Source organism: Salarias fasciatus, chromosome 9 (assembly GCF_902148845.1).
Source record: "Salarias fasciatus chromosome 9, fSalaFa1.1, whole genome shotgun sequence".
In the NCBI taxonomy this organism is placed as follows: Eukaryota; Metazoa; Chordata; class Actinopteri; order Blenniiformes; family Blenniidae; genus Salarias; species Salarias fasciatus.
In genome coordinates, this window is record NC_043753.1 from 17,577,139 (window position 1) to 17,599,246 (window position 22,108).

At 43.7% G+C, this 22,108-nt stretch overlaps 2 protein-coding genes across 6 annotated transcripts in view; one reads left to right on the plus strand and one right to left on the minus strand.

The window, feature by feature from the left end:
* esyt2b (extended synaptotagmin-like protein 2b) overlaps nucleotides 1-13,798 on the minus strand; it is a 32,101-nt gene extending 18,303 nt beyond the window's left edge. For both annotated transcript variants that reach the window (XM_030099757.1, XM_030099756.1), the window contains exons 1-7: nucleotides 13,110-13,798; nucleotides 8,607-8,648; nucleotides 7,872-8,006; nucleotides 7,462-7,538; nucleotides 7,070-7,142; nucleotides 4,706-4,795; nucleotides 1,459-1,514 (exon numbers count right to left, since the gene is read on the minus strand). In XM_030099757.1, the coding sequence (XP_029955617.1) occupies nucleotides 1,459-1,514; nucleotides 4,706-4,795; nucleotides 7,070-7,142; nucleotides 7,462-7,538; nucleotides 7,872-8,006; nucleotides 8,607-8,648; nucleotides 13,110-13,514 (878 nt within the window). In that variant the 5' untranslated portion in view covers nucleotides 13,515-13,798. The remainder of the gene's footprint in view (nucleotides 1-1,458; nucleotides 1,515-4,705; nucleotides 4,796-7,069; nucleotides 7,143-7,461; nucleotides 7,539-7,871; nucleotides 8,007-8,606; nucleotides 8,649-13,109) is intronic.
* Nucleotides 13,799-14,381: 583 nt separating this feature from the next.
* Nucleotides 14,382-21,601, plus strand: dync2i1 (dynein 2 intermediate chain 1). Of its 4 annotated transcripts, XM_030099930.1 has the most exons (24): nucleotides 14,382-14,487; nucleotides 14,656-14,709; nucleotides 14,801-15,434; nucleotides 15,527-15,594; nucleotides 15,741-16,310; nucleotides 16,420-16,482; nucleotides 16,781-16,837; nucleotides 16,972-16,977; nucleotides 17,093-17,300; nucleotides 17,441-17,543; nucleotides 17,717-17,846; nucleotides 17,931-18,042; nucleotides 18,128-18,222; nucleotides 18,333-18,462; nucleotides 18,558-18,730; nucleotides 18,997-19,159; nucleotides 19,445-19,558; nucleotides 19,661-19,722; nucleotides 19,977-20,028; nucleotides 20,154-20,214; nucleotides 20,519-20,618; nucleotides 20,703-20,834; nucleotides 20,950-21,173; nucleotides 21,259-21,601. In XM_030099930.1, exons 1-24 carry the CDS (start codon nucleotides 14,473-14,475, stop codon nucleotides 21,428-21,430), a joined length of 3,498 nt encoding a protein of 1,165 aa, XP_029955790.1. In that variant the 5' UTR covers nucleotides 14,382-14,472; the 3' UTR covers nucleotides 21,431-21,601. The 4 variants fall into 4 exon arrangements, with proteins under 4 accessions (XP_029955790.1, XP_029955791.1, XP_029955792.1 ...); XM_030099931.1 differs by lacking the exon at nucleotides 16,972-16,977; XM_030099932.1 differs by lacking the exon at nucleotides 16,420-16,482.
* The last annotated feature ends 507 nt before the right edge of the window (nucleotides 21,602-22,108 follow it).

Below are 22,108 nucleotides of genomic sequence, written 5' to 3' on the forward strand. Positions count from 1 at the left end.
AAATGCATTTGATGATTTCCATCCTGAAATGCATCATTGCAGTTGACTGACGGAGATTTGGTTCAGATGTGCTCAAATGACCTTTCTCTTTGTCTCACCCAGTTTTGGAAATTACTTCACGGGGTGTAAAGAAAGCGGATCGGAGCTGCGTGTCACATGTTGTCCAGTTCTAATTCCCATTACATATCACAACATTTGTTGCATCATAAAGATAACAACAACTGGGTTTAAAGAGGAGATGCGGCGGGCGAGCCGCCAGGTCAGCAGCTGGCGCCGTCTGTCCATCCCGGCGTTTGAGTGACCGAAGCTGCAACAACAAGTTCGCCGTCCGGGCCTCTCCCGGCTCTTTGTTTTTCTACACAAGCCTTTCCCTCTACAAGTCAACAGAACCACATTCAGACACAAGCTGTGTGGATCCATTTCCCCCCCCACGGAGCACTTAAATAGAAGAGCGGAGAGACGGAGTGTCCTCGGATCTCCGCTTGTGTAAACACGTCTGTCCACATCCAGAGACGATCTGACAAGCGGCTTTAATCCTTGCAAATTACATGCAGTATTCATGCATGTGTCATTTATTCAGGCAGTAAATAATGCATGAACCATTCAGGGTGGCAATATGTTAACGCTCTGGATTCAGAGCAGCTCTTAATCGTCTTTAATTTGCTTTCTCGCTCAGCGCACCATTGATCCAAAGGGAAAAAGATACTTAATATGAATGAATCACAACAAACAGGGATAAAGGAAACCGTTCACAAACTGCACATTTCCTCATCTGACCCGATGTGGTTCATTATAATCCTGTGATACAATAAAGACTGACTTCATACCTACAGAAATGCCAGAATTATCACCTTTGACAGCAGAGTTTTTGAATGTTTGACACATGAAAAGAGCAGTTTATCTAAATCAGCTGAGTGCGGCGGCGCAGTCCTAAATCTCAACAGGGACAGAGACAAGGACACTCGGGCCATCCATGAGGAAAGAAAACTATGCCAAAATCTTTTTTTTTTTTTTTTTGGTCAGAAAACATCCTTGGTGCATTCCAGATACAAATCTTTGTGAGAAAACAACCAGAAAAACAGGTTCAGCCATCCAGTACGGATGTAAACAAGTAGTGAGAGGAGTATAATTACAGAGTGTGTTCTATTTTCTCTCTCTTTTTTTGGATTATCTTATGTATTCCAGACAGAATCTATCAAATAATATTTATTTAAAAAACACCTTTCACACTGCTTGGAAACCTTAACCTTAACCTTTGATGATTACATTATATTTTTGAGGAATAAAAGCAATGCTGCTTGCATTTGGCAGAAAATTCTCAAGTTTCTAGAAGCCAAACTTCTTTCATTACTCCAGAAGAGTGAAAATGTGGGCTCTCACTTCACTTTCTCTCTCTCTCACAACGCAGCACAAAAGGGTTTCCACAGGAGCAGGAAAACAGAGTTTGAATCGACTTACTTGAGCCCAGGAATGTCCAGGATATTAGTGAGGCCAGTCCAGTTTATGTCCAGGAGCTGAAAACACAGGAAAACAAGAAAGCACGCCCCGTGGGTCAGACTGCGAGAATCGACAGTGTGAATGACTTTAAATGGATCCAGACACTTAACTTTATTGCTTCCCGCCCCTGAACTACATTCAGTCCTTGGCTTCTTGTTGATGAGCCAAAAAAACCCACACTGATTATTGAGAGCAGAGACAGAGAGACCTCTGCATACTTTATTAGGTAAGTTACTACTTATGCTTCTTTTTTAATAAACAATCACTGCTTCACCTGGGGAGTTTTAATTATTTAAAGCCACTATCTGCACTATTATTTACTATCTATGCTATTTATACTACTTTATGCAACACAGGGTCCCGGGGAGCTAGAGAAAAACGGTGAAACCATGACTTTGCATGATGGCATGATGGCACTGGCAATAACAGAGAGACAGACATTCAACACCCTCTCAGTAAATCGTTGAGACGCCAGTAAACCTCGAGCGGGCCGTGAGACGGAACTGGACTCATCCATGTAATAACAGGAGACGACATGCCATCTCCACACCCGAGAGGTCCACAAACCTGAATTCCAACGGCCGTTCTTATCCCTTCCCGGACCACAGAATGAACAATTACCCAGTTTATGAGTCAAGACGTGCAGAGAAAGTGAAGACACTTGGATGGCAAAGACTACAAAAGCACCCTCTTACTGAAATATTTATGAAAGCCGCTGCCGCTGTCTGGGCTCTTAATAATTTTCCTGAAAACGAGGTCAGGGACATTTTTATTTTTTTCCACAGAGGAATATCACTTTCTAGTTTTATTCGGTTTCGCAGAGAATCCAGCGGCTGGTTAGATCTGGGAAAAGTTGTGACAGCTGAATGAAATCAAAGAGAGGTGTGAATCGCTGGAGCTCAGACCTGGGATGCGGGCAGATCCCGTCCCTCAGTGGGCTTTGATCAGTTCTTGCCCCCGAGTTGAAGGAGCTGCCTCCTCCTAATGAGCCTTTCCCACCCTACTTTACAGCCCTCTGCATGTTCACGCTGCAGCAGATGCACCGAGCGCTGCAGGGAGGAGCGAACACCTACATGCACGCCATGTGCACAATATGTGTTCACAGCAGTACTGAACTGGGGAAATTCTGCCATCTTTTAAAGCTGCTTTACTGCTTTTGTTCACGATACGTTGAAATACTGTTGCGTTTTTTTCAAACGAAATCTTCTGATCAGTAAACAGTATAATCTACTATGCACAGGTCTGTATAATCTGTCATAAAACTACATGGATGATCATATCTGCACAATATAAACATGCAGCAAAGCAGACTAAGGTTGCCTTCTCCCTGATGCGCAATGCAATTTTGTTGCTGACACACTTTTTTTTTTTTACATAATTGTTCACATTATAATTCCAACTGGACCACCTTCACTGCAGTGTGAGTCTTTGGCCCTGAGGAAATCCACATGTGCACAGGAATCTTGGATTTGCTGTGCAATCAGTGCCGGCAAAATGAACATGAAAAATATATTAAATGGACTACAACAGTCGGATTTGAGCTCACTGCTGCACCACTTGGAGTATGCTTTCTTTATGAATTTTTCGGGTCCTGGCCTCAACATTCATGCGTCATTTACAGACTCTTTACATAAAGTCCGAAGCTATTTGCGAATCTGAGTCTGAGCTGTAAATTCTCGCGAGACGTGTCGGCTCGGAATGTGTTGCGTCCTTTTATTTACGCTCCACTGAGTTGCATTAGCGTGATCACACAGTTCAGACGTGGCTCGGACCTCTTATGGTCTGGAATTTGTGTATTTAATTTGGCGGTCGGGCGCAGGCCTTGTACGGCACACGGAAGGAAAGCGGAGGATACACAACGCCGTCAAGTTTCTCTCCCCTGCTAGAAATCACTCCATCAATTCATTTTCTTTCATTCGGTAAACAAATGGAGGATTTCTCCTCCTCAGCAGGAGGACGACTGAGAAACATGAGCACGTGTGCGTAAATGATTTACTGAGACGATGCCTCTTCCTGCAGCTTCCTACAGTAATGTCTCCACCTTGAGCTTTCGCCGAGAGCCCGGGGTAGAAAAATCTGCCAAAGTAGGTCTGACTTGATCTGTAGCTATTTAAAGCGCTGCTATAGTTCCAGTGGGTCCTCCCATTGAATAAATCGGTCAAACATTTTAAAGCTGTGCAGCACTGCTTTTTGCGGAGAGGCTGAATGAGCAGTTTGATGGAAACAGCGCTGAGAAACACTGGCGGTGCGATCAACTGGCAACGTGAATGCAAATCATGTGGGGCTGTTTGCACCGGAAGAGCCCAGACAACGGTCGATAGGGGAAAAGAATGCAAAAAAATTTAAGAAACAAGCTGTTATTCGTCTGTGATTTGTCTTTTGGAAATGTTTTCTAAAGTGTAATCTATTTTCATTACCGCTGCTTGAGGAGAGCAAACAGATGCCATGCAGTAAAGTGAAATTTAGGTGAATATAAAACACGCTGAGAAACAAAGTGAGGTATAAAAGATATGGAGGACAGAATTATGGGAGCAACCCGGGCAATAAAGGTAAATACTATAAAGAACAACTGGAAACCACAGTCTAAAACTTCTTTCTTTACTTTTACAATGCTGTCACTAGGTAAGGATTGTGTTTGAAAGAGCGAATCAACAGTAAGGCTATGAATTCTTTGATTATTGATGAATGCAGCTGAAGATCGGACGTGTTGTAACATCAAAAACTGCTTCTACGCTGCTGAAAAACAGAGGGAAGTGTGAAGATGAGAAACAGTTTGAAGTGTGGCTTAACGACGGATGACAGCGGCGCAGCGTTACCCCCCACGGAAGCTTTACTCGGGCAGCAAGCCCAGGTAGATAAAAGCACTCAGGCGCAGCCCCAGTAAATCCTGCGCAGACATTCCTTATCTAAGTGTTTACAATCTAGAATCTGGTGTGTTCTGCAAGCAGCAGGTGGAGATGCAGTCAGGCACTGAACTGAAGTGTGTTTAATTATCTTCTCAACAAATAATGCCATTTTAAACTAGTTCCACCTCAAGATCTACAAAAAGATTCGTTTGTTTTTTTTAAATCCCAAATCCCACTTCAATAGTCTACACTCAAAATCACATTGGGTTTATTAAGACGGCAGAGTTGTTACAGCTTCAGCTGCGTAATTAAACATGTTTAATTGAGTTGGTTAGTGTTGTGTTACCGGCATCTGCACTTACAGGCTTCTTGAGAAAGAAGAGAGACAGGGCTCCGACGAGAGGCATATCGCCCAGCAACGGCTCCATGACCACCCTCAACACGCCGTGGATCTATGGAGACGCGGGAGAAACACACCGGAGTAAACAAACAGGGCTGAGGGGGAACTCACACCCCGCTGGCCCTTGACATTCTGCAACGCGGAACCGCCGAAGGGCCGCAAAGCACATGACAGGTCGGACATCTGATCGCCGCTCGCCTTCACACCTGCCCCGTGTCATCCCCCCGCCTTCTCCATAACATATTATGACAATTAGAGGGATTACAGAATTGGAAGTGCTTCAGATGTGTCATGTGGTTTGCCACACAGCTGCTCTAATCCGCAGCAGGGAACAAAAGATGCCTGAACTCTGCCACCAATATATTTGTTCAGAAGCTATATTTGTACTTTTGAGAATTGACGATTAGAAAATGTCAAGCGTGGAGACGTCCATCGAAATCAATAAATACGCCGATTCTAATAAAGTGCCTGAGAAACCATTACCAATATCCCTGTCCAAATCAATACTAATGAAGTTCCTTTAGAGTTCAGGAACCTGTTCTTCACCGCACATCCCATCGTATTCATTCCCAGACTCCTTACTCCATATTTGACGAGTTTGTGATTCCATCAGCTTTTTGGAATTTGGCATAAACACTAAGCTGCGAGACGATGAGCGTAAGTGTTTTTCACTGAACGTCAAAGATCCATTCAGAATAATTTACATCTGATTTGGACACAACAGAAATTCACACACACACAAACACACACACAAAACCCGCTGTGTATTCATAGTATTGATAAAACTGTCCCCAGGATTAGTAATGGCTTAAAGGCAGACTGACCCGCACCAGCAACTAACTAGCAGGGAATCAAGCCAATAGATTTCAGATAATGGATCCATTTACAGAAGAAAAACGACCGTAGGATACATTTAGCTGCCGGTTTAAAAGGTTGTTTTTTTTACATACTTTAGCTGTGGGTAAGAACAGACTTCCAGCATACAGATGGGTGGGAAGTAATTCATGGTGGATAATGAGACGGGGAAAAGTCTGACTGTTACATAACGGGAGCAGCGGGCAACACGTCACCTCGGGACAGACCTAACAACGTTCGGCCTCCTCAGAGGAACACAGATTGGGTTTTTTTTTTTGCAACCTGCCGGTCCTCACTGAGGCCCAGGGCACACAAAAACACACACTGACACGCACACTTTATAGATGGGTAAAACAACAAGCAGGGATTTCTTCAGGAGTGTAACGTTGAGTTTATTATAAGACATGGTTCATAAAGGAGGGTTTGAGATTTGATGTGAGCACAGCTCCAACTCAGCATGTATAAAAGATAGATGGATGTATTAATACTGCATAGATTCAGCTCTTCTGGGGTTTACAGTATATGTTTGAAGTTGGGCAATCTGAAGAAAATCCTTCTCTACGGTCATTACCTTTCAGCTTTAACTGCAGAAGATGAGGAAAGTGACAGAACAAACCCAAGATCAGCCTTTGCTTTGGTTCTGCTCATGATGCTCACGTTCACTTTTATCACAAGGTTGACAAACATGAAGCTCTTTGATGACTCAGATTTAGAATGTCAAACATTTTTCATGTGTTTTGCATAATGGCTTTTCTTCAATGCATTTCCAATTTTGTGAATCTGTTTGGCCTCATGTCTGAAACGCGATATCAATACATAAATAACCTCGTCTTGCTTTGCATTTTTTTCAGGACAAGTGAACAAGGATGAAAGCCGAAATCAAAACTGAAGTGTTTTGGTGATAACTCTACAAGAGAAGCGATTCAGCCGTGACCAGCAGAACCCTGGAACCAGATCAACTCCTCAAATCCGCCAGCACCAACATTTTTTTTTCTATTTGAGTGGACGTGTATTTAATAACACATTATTACTTATCAGCGAGAGCAAGGACAAATACATTCATCTGCCGCCGATTTATTCGCGCTTTTGCATCACCGCATGGGGAAACTAGATAATTGTCACCCTGAAAGCCCGGCACAGCTACACTTTAAATACAAGTCATTCAGCAGCCACAATGCTCAGCTAAAAGGAAAAAGGGCTTCAGTCCAAATACCTTCAGCATCCAGTTATTTTAAGGCTGTACAAAAAGGAGAGTTGATGTTCATCCAGGGCTGCAGAAGCATCTTAAATTAAAGGCGACAGGACGGACCTTTACCTCAAGTCACCGGCCAACTTCATATGCAAGGCTTTATGCTCTCTCTCTCTCTCTCTCTCGACAGCCCGGTGTCTGAATGTCTGAGTCTGACACTCCTGCCAGCAGCAAGTGACTTTACAAGGATGCAGAAGATATTAGAAAATAGAAAATCCTCACCTGGATGCTCTTGATGCCGGCTTTGCAGTAGTAACGTTTGATGTCCACGTCAATTTCTGTGTTCCCCACAAAGCTGCAGGAGAAAAAAGAAGCTCTTCCATCAAGACTTTCTTCTTTACAGAGACTTTGAGGATTCAGATGTGTCCAAACTTTAAGGTTGAAATCTTTTTTTTTTTTTTAATCAAACATTACATTTAATGATTATCCTCATGTATACAAGTTATTTTCTGCCTTCCTGAGGGAAATCAAAACAACTCGTCCTGTTACTGAAGGAAGGATGGAGAGTTGATTGACTGAGCTCTAAGTGAATATGATTCGTCTTTGTTTGGCTGCAGTGTAAACAGAGGCACCAATAATAAGCTGGACTGAAACATCAAGTGGATTCATCTCACCTGATCTGCAGGTCCATAATGATCTGCCGCTTGTCCACGTTCTCTGTGTAAACCTTGACCCCGTTGATCCTTAGGGGCTACAGCATAACAGAGAGAACTTTTACCACCGAAGCACCACACCGGCCAATCAACACCACACACCGACGCCTCCGCCATTGCCCCACCCCCACGTGGTGAGCGCAAGGTCAGCCCCTCTCCGAGCCCCACATGGAAACTATTTATGAAGCCAGAGCATGTGCTAACGACATGCATGTATGTTCACGTTCGGGCTACTGCTCTCCCGCATCAGCTGTCCCACGGCACCTGCTGCCGCCGCCGACGCCACTGCCGCTGCCGGCCCGCTCGGCCGCTGCTAAAATAACACACGGTCTGTACGCGGGCACCGGGCTGCGACGCAACAAGCTGCTCACTTTGTCCCCCATGTCGATCTTGCTGAAGCAGAAGGTGCTGAGGTGGGCGTTGGACTCCTTCACGGCCGGCTCGATGATCTCGTGGAACAGTTTCTCCACAAACTTGCAGATGTAGGGCCACATCTGTTTCACTGTCTGATGAGGATACAGAAGGAGAATGACAAAAAAAAGGAAGATAGGAGAGAAAAATTCAATCCACAGATATAATATTCAGCTATAATAATCCACAATCATAGCAATACATAAATCAAGTAATAACATCAACTCTACTTGTTCAGGTGACTTCATTCTGAAATATTCAAAGCATGTTGTGATTTCAGTGGAGACACACATCGTGCAGTCAGGCAGGAAAACCAAAGCATGCATCTTTTATATTTGGCCCTATATCATTTTAATGCACACTCATGACATTCGCAAATTGACAACCCGGTTGTTGCCATGGGGATTCATAAAAGATAATGCACTTCGCAGCAGCGCCGGCCTCGCAGCGGCTGCATGCTAAGTCCAATGTGCTGCAGTGTGGCGGGCGTAAGGCTGCATGTTAAGTTAAGTGTGCTGCAGTGTAGCCACATTCACAGTCCCAGTGGGAAGGAGAGAGAGAGAGAGAGGGAGGGAGAGAGAGGAGAGGGCGACATACATCTCACTTACCCCCGTCTGTTTTCACAAACAGCAAGCAGAGCTTCAGTCAAGCAAAAAGAGAAAAAGAAATCAAGAGCCAGACTCTCAATTCTTTACCTTGTTTAGCCACTCCACTCGCTCGACGTCTGGGAAGTGGACCTACACCGGAGAAAATAGAGCAGATAATCTGTTTGTCTGTTTCAATAGATAGAGAGATAGAGAGATAGACAGATAGATAGAACATCCTAGCTCCAAACAAAAACACAAAACATCTGCAACCATAACCGTTCCAGTTACTCCTCAAACATCAATGTAGTGACTGAGATCGTCCGACAGTGTTCACCCGGGTGGCAGGCCAGCCGTTAGCATGGCTGAAACACTTAATCAAACATTTGAAAGGAAACTGATTAGGTCAAGAGACGTACGGCCTTATAATCAAAGCCCGCACCGAGGCCAAGTACACAGACTCGGGGGAGCAAATTTATAAAGCTAATCACCTTCACTAATGTTAGATTCCATTTTCTAAAAGGCTTCGGGCCATAATTCTGTGCCAGATGAAAGTTCTGGGAAATTTAAAGTGATCTGGTATTATAAAGGTGTATATCTAATAGATTAATCTGTTATTACAAAGAAAAAAAAGTGTGAAGGGCAAAATGTGTTTCTATTTGCTTTAGAATTTATAGGCTCTGCAGCCTTTTTTTTAAACTGCCTGCTGATAAATTTCACAACAAAAAGTCCCATGATTCTTCTCTATTTTTTTTTACCTGTCTGACCTTTCTATTATGTTTTACTTGTTTCAGAGAGACAATAGTGAAGATGAGGTGTGTGCAGCTGTATTCTTCTGCATCCAATCAATCCTTTTACTTCTGAATTTACAAGTGGTCTGGAAAGAGATTTACGATTTAGTGCTTCAATGATTTGACCGAACGCGAGCACAAATCAAACACCAATATATTTTTTTTTCCCATCCAATACTTGACTCACTTTTCCAGAGGTCTGCATTACATGTGTGCTGGAGTCTCTGCATCTGCAGTTTCACTAATCTCCATGGATGACCAAAGTAAATCCTTCATTGATTTTAACATGAACTCAAGGAAATGCCTGAAGTGAAGTCAATACCATGCACAAAAATATGCAGCAATGCACACTCCACTTTAATAAATAACGTGTAAATGTGGTTGCCTGTCCCCCTCCTGAATTGAGGGGGTTTATTTCCTGACCACGACAGGTTAGGATGAAATCATGCAAGCAGCTGGGGCTGTGCTTGAGATATGAGAGGAGACGGGACAGCTACAAGGCACGGCGCCATTTCTCATGGTGTCTAAAAAAACTGCTTACCAAGCATTTGTGTCAAACTGTGGAGTGCGCCGTGACAAGCGCATGAAGACAGGGGGGGGACACAAAGTTCCACCTAACTTGACAGATCCTGGCTCATAGTTTAACTATGAGGCAGAATAAACACTGGCAGGCGTCCATTATTCCAAGTGACACAGCGACCTTATTTCGAAAGAGTGGGCGAGGTGATGATTCACCTGACAGGACACGCGCATCTGAAAGAGCTGTTCGGGATAAAACACGGCTGAACATCTTCGTTATTCAGTTCCAGCTGGTTGCTCTTGTGCGATACTGAAAATCTCTTGAAACTGTGATTAACAGTCAGGTTGGGTTTGTGAATCAAAGACCGTTTCTCCACTCTGACTTCAAACTGCTTATTATCAGCCCGCTGCGTCTTGGAGGTGTTCGGAGCCTGACAGCAAATACATCCTTTAATTAAAATATTAATGAGAGGCCGTGTTTATGTTCTGCAAGAAAAGAAGAAAAAAAAAAAAAAAAACACTGAAGTGTTTTGATCCCGCTAAGCTGACATGAAGTTTCACAATTCTTCACGCATAATATTTGATCTCAAACTTCTCATAAGTCACATCGACCCGGGTGAAACTACAGGCCCAATAAAACACCGGCAACCTGCGTCCTCTGCACTATATCACACACCTGATACCCAGCGAAGCCTGCGAAGCAGCATATTGTTATCTTAATTGTATTGCTACTGGGGAATTAGAAAACTTCCTCAAAAGTTGGACCAGTGAATCAGAGGAAAGTCTGCTTATCTGCTGCTCGAAAGCCTCCATATGCGTCCATTTATTCAGTTATATATACACTGCTACATCATAATAATCACATTTTCAGACCTGTTATATATATACTAGCACTTTTTTTGAACCTTTTCTGTTTAATTCAGTTGTGTTCGATGTACAAAAGAAGAAAAAGAACTCTTTCTCCACACACTGAAGTCCTTTCATTGAGAGATGACTTTCTGGTACTTTGTTTGGATTATTCAGTCAGCACAAACACTCTCTCAGGATTCACACCATGTGAGGAGGCAGGAGGTGTGTTTATCGGGGGAAGTGGCAGTTGCTTTTCTGGTGATGTGCTATTTTTTTTCTTTTAAGTGCTTTTTGTCTATTTTATATGGGTTCAGTGGTTCTCAGAGTGTGGGGCATTTCTCCCCAGGGAGACAAAAAAGTAAAGAGCCAAAGAGCTTCAGGGAGAAAGAGATGCCACAACAGAAGAAATACATGGTCATGGAGACTGGAATTTCTAAGATTCTCCCTTAAACTATTATAAAAAGAATAAGTGCTGCATAAGACTATTGATTATTGAGGGAGTACATATATCTTCACCACTAGTTAGCATTACAAGAGATATGGTTGTTTTCCTTCAATATGGATCACAACAGTCCAGCAATGATATTTTAAAAGATCAGAAAAAGGAAGTTAATTAGTGACCCTGAACTGCCTGAAGCTATGAATGAGTGTGTGTGTGTGTGTGTGTTTCTGTTGGCTCTGTGATGGACTGGTGGCCTGGTACAGTCTGGACCCGTCCTATCCAGACTGTACCTTGCTGTTCTTGTTTTTCTTCATGTGCGTGGTGACTTATGGAGACCAATATCTCACTTCTGTGAACCACAAGGTATATTACACAGATGACGCATAAATAATTAAAATGTTGATTACGAAACTTAATTGAAAATTTTGCATGTGCTGTATAATCTATACCTCCTGCACACTAAAATCCCACTCTGTTATACTGATGATGAGAAAGACCCTTCCTTCCTTTTCTCAAGCTATTTATCATGTCGGTTCAGTTTTCATTCAGGCTTCTGTGGCCTTTTTATTTGGATTGATCTGATGTTTGTGAGCACGTGAAGCTGCTGTGATTCTTGTCCAGATATTTTCACTGCCACTGACTCACCCTGGGAGAATACAGCTGGGGATAAACACTAAAACAAGGAGGAGTGCACTTTAACAATTCATGTTTTGGGAATGAGGCCACTCCACTGAAAAAGCTCAGTTCTGCTTTGCAGGGAGGAACTGGAACGAGTTTAGACTGAAGAGCCGCAACTTGTGAAAATCACAACTGGTGGAATAACAGGATAAAAATGATTTGTTCTGAGAGATGTGATGAAATTTCTGATGCCGATGATCAAATGCTTGACTTGCTATTTCTTTTATTAACCATCGACTCCAGACTGGGAGGTGCTCAGGTCACTCAATAATGATTCCTTCCTCTAAGTGGGATGCCCCATCCTCTTCATCCACCCCCAGCTAATAGCCTCAATGCACCCTCAGCTGTGTGTCAGCAGAACACACACTTTTAATGGTTCTCCAAACACAATGCTGCACTGAGCACTGCAAACCTGCTGTGATCCAGGAACAAGTCTGATACGAAAAGTCTGACACCCTCACTCAGCTCATGCTCCACTAAATACAATCAAAACTCTTCTCTTGACCAATCTGGACTGAGGGAAGGGGTTCCTGAAGAAACCAGAAAATACACAGTGTACAAAGTTTATTTCTATTCACTGGGCAGAGCTAAAACTTCATTAGGGAAACTAAAATGCATCCATTGGACAAGCCATTTAGTTTCATGTCCCAGATGATGCTCCAGGGAGCAGTTAAAACTGTGGACTGCAAGATGTTTTACAAAGCTCTTTCAAAGGCACGTGCATTAAAAAAAAGCTGCACAGCTCTTGGAAATGTAATCACTCTCTTCCCATATTAAATGCTACAGTGTGGTCCATTGTTACATGATTGTCTAATTTCTACTTCAGGTTTGGGTTTTCTTGCATTCACACTGATTTCCAGTTCATACCGGATGGTGTGGATCTTTAAAGGGGTCTCATGAGACACATCAAACCTTCCACTCTAACCCTGACAAGGGAAAGTCAAGGACCCCTGCTGAGTCTCATGATATAGCCGAGATAAGGTGCTGCAGAAATAGACGGAATTACTACGGGAGAGATAGGCAGCCAGGATCCGTAAATAACATGAACCCTGTGGGTATGTTTCCTTCCCAGCGTGGTGTCTGGTTCACCATTGTACCCTGCTGTATTTAGACCAGGGCTCAGTCTGATGTCAGTGCTGGGGGGACAGCTGCCCCCATCGCAGCTTTACAGCTCCTCAGCTGGTCAGCTGATTGTTTTTTTTTTTCCATTTCCTGGAAAGTCACAAATATTGACCACAAAAATACCACACGCACGTTGTTTCGGGGAAAAGGGGGGCTCAGTTAGGATGAAGGGCTCCGGGCGTCATGTGGACTCCACGGCGTGTCATGTCTTACCCATGGTGGCAGATCGGAGGTGGTGAGACCCAGCGCGGCACTGCGCTCCTCCTCGTCCTCAAAGAAAGCCAGCGCGCGGCTCAGGCGGCTGTGCTTCCCCACGGTGTTCCTCCTCCACCAGAAGAAGATCACCAGTCCGATCAGCAGCCAGCTGAAACTACACTCGAAATAGCCCAGGACGTAGATGGGGAAAATGAGCACAAACGTTTTGGCGATGTGCACCCAGGTCTGGGTCAGCTCGCTGGCGGAGGACACCGGGGCGTCCTCGGGCACGGCGCCCGCGGCGGGATGGGGAAAGTTGGGCTGAGCGGGGCTCGACGCCGGGTGTCCGTTCTCCTTGGGCGAAGCGGGGCTCGTGGCGTGGGAGTGCGCTCCTCGTACGGCTGTCATGCCGTCTCTCGACATGTCTCCGTGAGAGTTTTCAAAACAGTCGAAACGCAGACGCAGCGCGAGTCAAACAGTTCCCATGTGCGAGGTGGACCGAAGCGCTTCCTCTGGAGCGACGCGGTTCTCACGTTGGCTCACCGGCACACCGGTCCATCGCCCCCGGGGTGGCCGTCGACATGGGCCGCTTCAGACTTGTCGATGGGCGACATCTCGGGGAAGCATCGCGGTGATTTAATCGGCCTGCAGCCCAGTCCTCAAGTCCACACCTCTGCTTGCTGTGCCTGTACGGGGAATGGTCATGTCCAAAAGACGCACGGCGATCCAGTGGCGTGCGCTCCCGCTGGTCCGCAGATAAACTATAGAAGCACTGCCATCTGGCGCTGAGTGGTGGTAACCACAAAGCCACTTCTCTACACCTGCACCGCCGCAACAGTGTTTTGGTTCAGTCCAGCAAACATAAAAACAAGTTTCTCTGTTCACCTAACTAATATGTCTATTAATATCATTCAAATGATCCGTTAGCTGCTGACAGTAATATCTCAAAACATCTATCTATCTATCTATCTATCTATCTATCTATCTATCTATCTATCTATCTATCTATCTATCTGTCTGTGGATCATGAACAAAGAAAAATCGTTCAGATTTTATCACTCAGAAAACAAGTGAACAAAGACATCCACAACCGGTATGTCAATTAAATGGATATTATAGTGTACCTTTGTTTTTAAATATTGACAAGGTTCGAGTTTTGATTTATGTGAAAGAATGTCTCACGTGATCGTTGCTACGGCAACCAAGGCTTGACTCCAGCGATTGCTCTTTCATCGATTAGTGATCCTGTTGTCATGCCGAATTGACGCGTTCCCCTTGGTTTCAGCAAACTGCGCATGCGCACTGCGGACCGACCGTCATGGCGGAGGCATTACAAACAAACCAGCCCGTTTTATCCAAATTCGGAAATACACATTAAAACATGCACAGTGACAAGGTAAGTCACGGTAAATAATCTCTAAATATTTAGAATGCTTTTGGCAAACACGGACGTAAAGCGTCGTTTTAATTCTTTTCTTATCTTTGGTACTTTACCGTGAAGTTCTGTGCCTGTTGTGTTTAAATACACGTTAAATCGAGTTAACACGATCATGTGTTTGTGCAGAAACTAAGTAAAGAAGACACGTGGAGACCTGCTGAATTAAGAAAATACATCAGGGTGAGTTAATTGTTGCTTTGAGCTGTGATTCATTTTGTGAATATCACCAGACAGTCGCATAGAAACAAATGACAATGTTGCCTTTTCTCAGGAGACAGAACACGGAGATGGCTATATGAGGAGGCGAGGGGATAGTGAGAGAAAGTACCGTGGCGGGGAATCTGCAGAGAGACAGCACAGAGACCAAGACAAGGAGTCCAGACGAGAAAGAGAGAGGCTGAAGGAAAGAGGAGATGAAGAGAAGAAATATACAGAGCGACGAAAAGAGGGCTCACAAGACAGGAGAGGTGACAAGGGAAGAGAGAGAGACAAGCTGACCGGTGGAAATAAGTACACTGACGACTACAGAGAAAACAGGGAGCGGAAAAGAGAAAGAGAAGAAAGGCATGATGGAATTAGGGACAAGGAAAGACACAGAGATAAAGAGAAAGACAGGGTGGCAGAAAGAGACAGACTCAAGGAAGAGGGAAGGGACAATAGGAGGGACGACAGAGACAAGGAAAGGAGGAGAGAGGAACAGGTCAGAGAGCACAGGAGTGACAGGCAGAGTCGACGGCATGAGGAGAGTGGAGAAAGAAAAAGAGATGAGACAGAGAAACATCACAGAGAGCATCGAGATCACCACCGGGAGAAAGAGGAGCATAGAAATGAGTACAAAGTCAAAGACAGAGAAATTCAAGAGAGACATGGAAGCAGAAAACATTCCGAACAAAAGGAGGATAAAGGTAAAAAAAAAAAAAATAATGCAGAAATACAGAGTTAGATTGACATGTTTGCATGGTCAGGGTGTCCATGTGTTTTGTCTGTCTAATTTCAGAGTACAATGAAGAACATAGGAAAAGTAAGGAGGAGCCTGAAAGAAGACATAGAGAGAGAAGACATCATGTGAGTTTTATCTGTAACACTTGAAAAAAATTAGCTAATATGGTATAAAACTGAAAATCATCATATTTCATATAAGCTATTTTGTGTGGTTGTGCCAAAAACGTTTTAGCTGCAATGAAAATCTTGGGGCTTTTCATTCTTTTCAGGATGACAAACAGAAGCATGACAGTGACATTAAAGGGTCGGGCCAAGAGGTTAGACATCTTCGAAGTGACAGAGAGCGTGTTGACAAGGAGAGAAGGCACAGAGATGATGGAGATGTTGAAAGAAAACAAAGAGAGCGGAAACACAGAGAGGATGACAACCAAGAGAGAAAACATCGAGAGGAAGAGGACCAAGGAAGAAAACACAGAGAGAGGAGACACAGAGAGGATGATGACCAAGAGAGAAAACATCGAGAGAGGAGACACAGAGAGGATGATAGTCAAGAAGGAAAACGTCGAGAGGAGGAGGACCAACAAAGAAAACACAGAGAAAGAAGACACAGAGAAGATGAGGATGAAGAAAGAAAACATCGAGAGAGGAAACACAGAGAGGATGCAGATCAAGAAAGAAAACACAGAGAAAGGAGGCACAGGGAGGAGGAAGAACATCAGGAGAGGAGAGCTAGAAAAGAGGAAAAAGACCACGACAGAAATCACCCTGACAGAGCCAGCTCTAAAAAATCAACATCTGATTTACAGAGTAAACCAGAGATGGATACGATAGAGACAGAGGTTAGTCGCCCCTTAAATTGTCTTTATCGCCTTCATAACAGTGATCAGTGGATGTGAATTCTTTGACAGTTTATTTTTCTTTTCCCAACATGTCTCTTTTGCTATCTAGGATGTTGATATAGTTTCTGAACATTGGACAAATGTTGTGAAAGATGGAGACACAGAAAAGTCTGTAAGATGCTCACTTTAGTTACTCAGCTAATTTCCTTCTTGGAAAACAAATTCTTGCATGATGGTGTTTCTCTTACTTCCTTTCAAGATGCAGTAACTGACTAATTTAGGAATTTCAATATGTTTTTTTGGAATACCTGTCTATTATTATTATCATTGGTCTCTAGGTGACAATATGGTTTGCGGTGCGTACAACGATGTGTTCTTGCTCCATATACTTCCATTTGAGTAAAGTGTCACCTTATCAGTTTATTTACTCTTTCTCCTCCTAATTTCTTGCATTTTTATTATACCTACAGGAAGTCAAAGATACAGATTTAGCTGATCAAGAATATGAATATGAAGATGACTTTGAGGTAAGAATCCAGTCATTTACATAAAATCAGAAACATCACGCCAACTTATGCTGTTTTTCGTCTCTCATTCCTGTTTTTAACATCTGTTTATACTTTTGTTACATTTGCATGCTCTAATCGATTTGTGTTTCTAGAAAGTGGTGAGTATTTTCATGAGTGCATTTCTTTTTAATTCATTCAAGATATAGGTGTGTTTACATTTTTTTTTTTCTTAGTCTATGTAACAAATGATGGATTGGATTTCTCTTTTTTAAGGATTATGAAGAAGACTTTGAGGAGATGGATGAGAGTACAAATGAAGGTGAGGGCGAGGAAGAAGAGAGGGAGGAGATCACAGCTCAGCAGAGAAAGGAGATCGAAGCCATTCAAAGGGCTATTGATGAGGAGAATGAGAGAGTTGGAACAGCTCAATCCAGGCAAAGCACAAGCAGAGAGGAGGAAGACAGGCCGAAATGGTCTAAAGGTACCACGTTTTCACATCTAAATCACTTGAGCTAGACTTTTTAGACTTACTTCTTGTTGGAGGACACAGAACAATGAACTCCTGAATAATCATTCAATATGGCGGCGCAATATAAACCACCATCACTGCTCTCTTGTCAGGCTCTGAAAAGAACCAGAGTGGATCGTCCCAACGCGGAAGATTTATTGACTTCGTAGCTGCAAAGAAACGTGAAGTCAGCCAAAAAGTTGCCACCAAGCAGAAGTAGGTCACTTTACAAATCCTGAAAAAAATGTCCTGTTCGTATTTGGAATCATACTGAATGTCTCTCATATGTTTGAAGTTGTTTTACATTCCTGTAAGTCTGAGGATAGTGTTATTGTAAGGTTTAAGTCGCTGTATATTTGTTGCAGTTAATGCATATTTTCACCAAACAGGAAGCGAAGTACAGAGCTGCTTCGCCTCATAGATTTGGATTTCTCCATGACGTTCTCTCTGTTGGATCTGCCGCCTGTCAGTGAATATGACATGTACATCAGGAAATTTGGGACTGCAAACACCAAACAGGTCAGAGCTTTTTATTGTCTTCTAATCTGTTTCTTTATTACAGGAACTTGAAACAAACATGACATGTGTGAACATCTTTTCCAGGCTTATGTTCAGTGTAATGAGGACAATGCAGACCGAGACGTCCAGACAGAGGACATAGAAATGTGTGAGAAGTGGACGCAGCATCCACCGGGGTACAACGGGGCCTGCGGAGGTCAGATACCAATAACACACGATTCTGCGAAAAATGTACTGTGTGCAAGAAGACTTTATTAAATTCATTTGGCATCTCTTGGCAGATCCAAACCTCTCTCAGGAAATTCGAAACAACGCCACAAGTGAACTGAACTTTGACTCGCAGCGCCTCATCTTCTTTTTACGCTCAGCTTCACAGGTTTAAAAAAGTCAAAGTTCTATTTTTCTGTTATTCTTTGGCTCAGAGTTCCTCCCTGAACTGTCTGTCTCAGTATTGATGGCTGTTGTCTTCGCTGTGGTTTTATTAAGGTCATGGTGGTGCTGTTGGAAGAAGACCAAGCTGAGAGAAACTCACTGAGAAAACTGAAAACTCAAAAGGACACTCTGTCTTTCAGCGATGGAAGTTTACAACTCAACACAAAATTGCCTTTCCTTCATGGTAAAATGGAAAACCTTGAGAATGTTTGCTTCATATCTGAATTGTAGCTCCAGCTGTGTTGTGTTCATTTCATTCGGTCTCTCTCTCTGTTGCAGGTCGTCAGGTTAGCCTGTTGCACTTCTCTCCGGTCCAGAGACACACCATGATGTCTGTCCACATGCCCACAACGAAGCCCAGCGCTGTGCCTCTGGACAGCTGCACCGTCATCTGCATCTGGAACATCTGGGAGCCGTCCAGACCTCAGAAGATTCTAGTCTATGAATCTGAGGTGAAGCAGAGGTTTCTCGGTTTTATTTAAAGTTTCAGCTAAGTTGGATTTGGACACGCACAAGTAATACTGCAAGAGTGTAATCCACTACAACAATATGAAACCAAGATATCTTATAAAGCTATGAAAGACCATTGCAGAATAATACAATCTTTTCAGTTCTGTTGAATGGATAAAGAGAAACTACTGTTATTGAACATCAGCTGAAGTGAAGAAAAGAATCTGTCTTTTAAAACACTGACTCTTTGTGATGTTTGTGTTCGCAGGTGAAGTGCTGCTGTTTCAGCCCGGGAAAGGCCACACTGGTGTTTGCAGGCACGTCGGTCGGCTCTGTGGTGCTGTGGGACCTCCGGGAGCCCGCCAGCAGCCATCAACAACTACAGCTAGGAGAGGAGGAGTGGACCTTCAGACAGCCCACCTTCTCCACTGGTTTGTCAGAGGAAATTTTTATTCTCATTCATTTGCTTTTTTTGCCGAGACTCCAAAAACCCTTTCATTTCTATTTCTCACATGGCGTTTCGGAATTCCACAACAATTCCAAGAATGTGAATGTCAGCCGGTGATCTATGTCGTAAACATACTAATCGTTCTCTGTACACGAAGACGTCCTCTGACATGACTCTCACTTAAAGATCAGAGGCCGTTTTCTTACCCAACACTCACCCTGGTCCTGGATGTGCTGATATCTTCTCTTTTGTCACTTTGTCAACACAGATGCGGTGATGGCTGGCTTGGGCCATTTTTCACCCGTGTCATCTATAGAAGTTGCCCCCTCTGCAGTGACTGGGGGGCTGAGGCCCGACGTGCCCCTTTTAGCCTCTGAGGAGGGTAGGGAATACACCCGGCGAACACCTTGCGCGCCATGTGCCGAGTGTTTCTTAGTCAGTTGAGTTTATATTTATATAGGTGTTTTTCTGTTTCATAATCCAGAGATGTCAGGACTGTCATTCCAGCTGGCTTCTCTGGATGAAAGCGGGGCTTTGAATTTCTGGGTAGGTTTCGTAACATCCTCCATGTCTTTGTCGACATTAGAAAGACAACACACGTATTTTTAATCTCAGCTGTGACTAATAGCACTATAGCTATTAAAACTACTCCTACTACTTCTAGTACCATCAATGCAACTTTTACTACTAATGCTAATACCGTTACTAGAACTACATCCACTGTTATTAGTGTGGGAGAGTTTCAAGAAATGGATCCAGCTATCATTAATTGCACTTGTGTGATTTCGTCTGTCCATCAGGTGGTAGTGGAGCTCCCAAAAGGCAATGAGGCCGGCTCTCCGACAGATTTGGGTAACGCAGTCACGTTTCAGAGCACTCCTCCCATCTCCTTCCCTCTTTCCATGAACCGTACTCGTCTTTCTCACACGTACGGTGCTACTTTCAGCCTCTCTCCTTCTCGCTCTTCTTCTTTGCAGGGCTCCGGCCCGGGGGCAAAGTCAAGTTGCTCCACAGCTCCGTTCTCCTCACCGCTGAGAGGTGAGACTGATTAATAGCTTGCAATGATCATCAGTCACTGCCAGCCTCCTCGCCCAAAATACCCCACAATGTCTTTTCCCCGTGGAACACAGCTGCTCCGGTGCGGTCATATGATCCTGTTTGTTACTCTCTCCATGCTGTTGTTTTTGACACCACAACATCTGATGGGAACATATATGTGTGTGGTGTGAATGTGTTGCAGGGTCGTGTTTCCCCTGTTGCACAGTTTGTTTTTGGCTGTAAATGTTGTAACCTTTAGTCTCTGAATTTGGCCTTTTTTTGTCCCTCCTCCGATCACTCTCAGAGCCTCACCTCGAGATGCGGTGAAAACGGGACCGTTACAGACCCTGCTTTTAAAATTCCTTCCAACAGACTCCAATCATTTCTTTATCGGCACTAATATGGTGAGTTTGTGTAATTATTTATTTATTTTTTTTAATAAATCACCTCAAACATTTAGGAAATTATGTTCTTGTTCGTCTGTTCAGGGTCTGGTCAACCACGGAACAAGTCACGGTTTGAAGGCTCCTCCAAAGTTTTACAGATTTCATGAGGCTGAAGTTCGACCCGTTGACGTCACCTCCATCCACTTCTCTCCTTTTAAGCACAATTTGTTCCTGGTGAGCATGCTGGCATTTAAATTTAAAATGTTAATAAAGATCACAGCCTTACTGCGGTGTAGGGATTCCCTGGTTTGTGCACTTTTGGAGCCCTCTTTTTCTCCCTCCTCTCCAGGTGGGTTGTGGGAACGGCGGCGTCCGGCTGCATGTCGTCAGCCAGGAGCGGCCCGTGGCAGAGTGGGAGAACAGCACATCCGGCGAGCCGGTGGTGTCGCTCCAGTGGGCTTCAACCCGGCCGGCAGTCTTCTGTGTGCTCGACGCCGGCTCTAACCTCCACATCTGGGACCTGTTAAAAAATGACGCCGAGCCGGTGATCAGTGAGCGAGTGGACGCCGATAGGTAGTGACAAACGCACATCAGTGATGGATGGAATCGTTCCAGATGTGTGTGATCGTGGGTTGATTGTCGGTTGTTGTGTTTTCAGGGTGACAACCATGGCTGTGTTTGGAGACTCAGGACAGCAGAACACATATTCAGGAGTAGCACTGGCACACGAGTCAGGGAAAATAGAAATGCAGTATTTCTCCAGAGATCTCACCGTTTCCAGCCCTGCAGAGGAGGACAAGCTGGAGAGTCTGATGACTGAAGCCTTCTGAAACACTTCAACTAGAATGTCATTTTGTATATTTATTTAGTTGTGAGAATAATGTAGCTAAATACCAAAAATCCTCTACAGATCCTCTACGTTTATCACTAAAATTAATTAAATGAAACATCTGTGTATGTTTGCTGATGTTTTTACTTCCTGTTTGATATTTGTGTTTGTATGTTCTCAAGTTTAATTTTTCTACAATAAAGTAAAAAAACTTGTGAAACAAGTGTAATGTTGTGAGAGTGAATATTAAATGTCAGTTTAGGGGGAAACGAGCTGATTATTCACTGGCTTCCTGTGTGGAGATATGCAGCAGCAGGACGTCCTGAATTCAATAAAGAAAACCCCTGAAACCGCGTGAAGAATATCAAACACTACAAAATGTTGGTGCAAGGTAATGTAGTTGCAATAATATGCAAAGATCTATTTTCAAATAAATTTCAAAAACATTATTTATGAGCTTTTCTTCAGTGTTTTGGCGCGGTGGGCGTGGCCACGCGACCTGTTGCTAAGCAGCAATCACTGGCTTCCCACAAAGGGCAAACTTTCAGCACTGCTGCAGGATTTTATGTAGTATTTAGTTTGAATCAGGATAATTTGTTGGGAAAATGACGAACCTACATAGTTGCCCGGTATAAAGTTGGTCTGCCCGTCTTGAGCATGGATTTCTACATATTTTCAA

Coding starts and splice junctions, on each gene's coding strand:
- dync2i1 (XM_030099930.1), top strand. Junction 18,463..18,557: donor AAAATTGCCTTTCCTTCATG/GTAAAATGGAAA, acceptor TCTCTGTTGCAG/GTCGTCAGGTTAGCCTGTTG. Junction 21,174..21,258: donor GAGCGAGTGGACGCCGATAG/GTAGTGACAAAC, acceptor TTGTGTTTTCAG/GGTGACAACCATGGCTGTGT.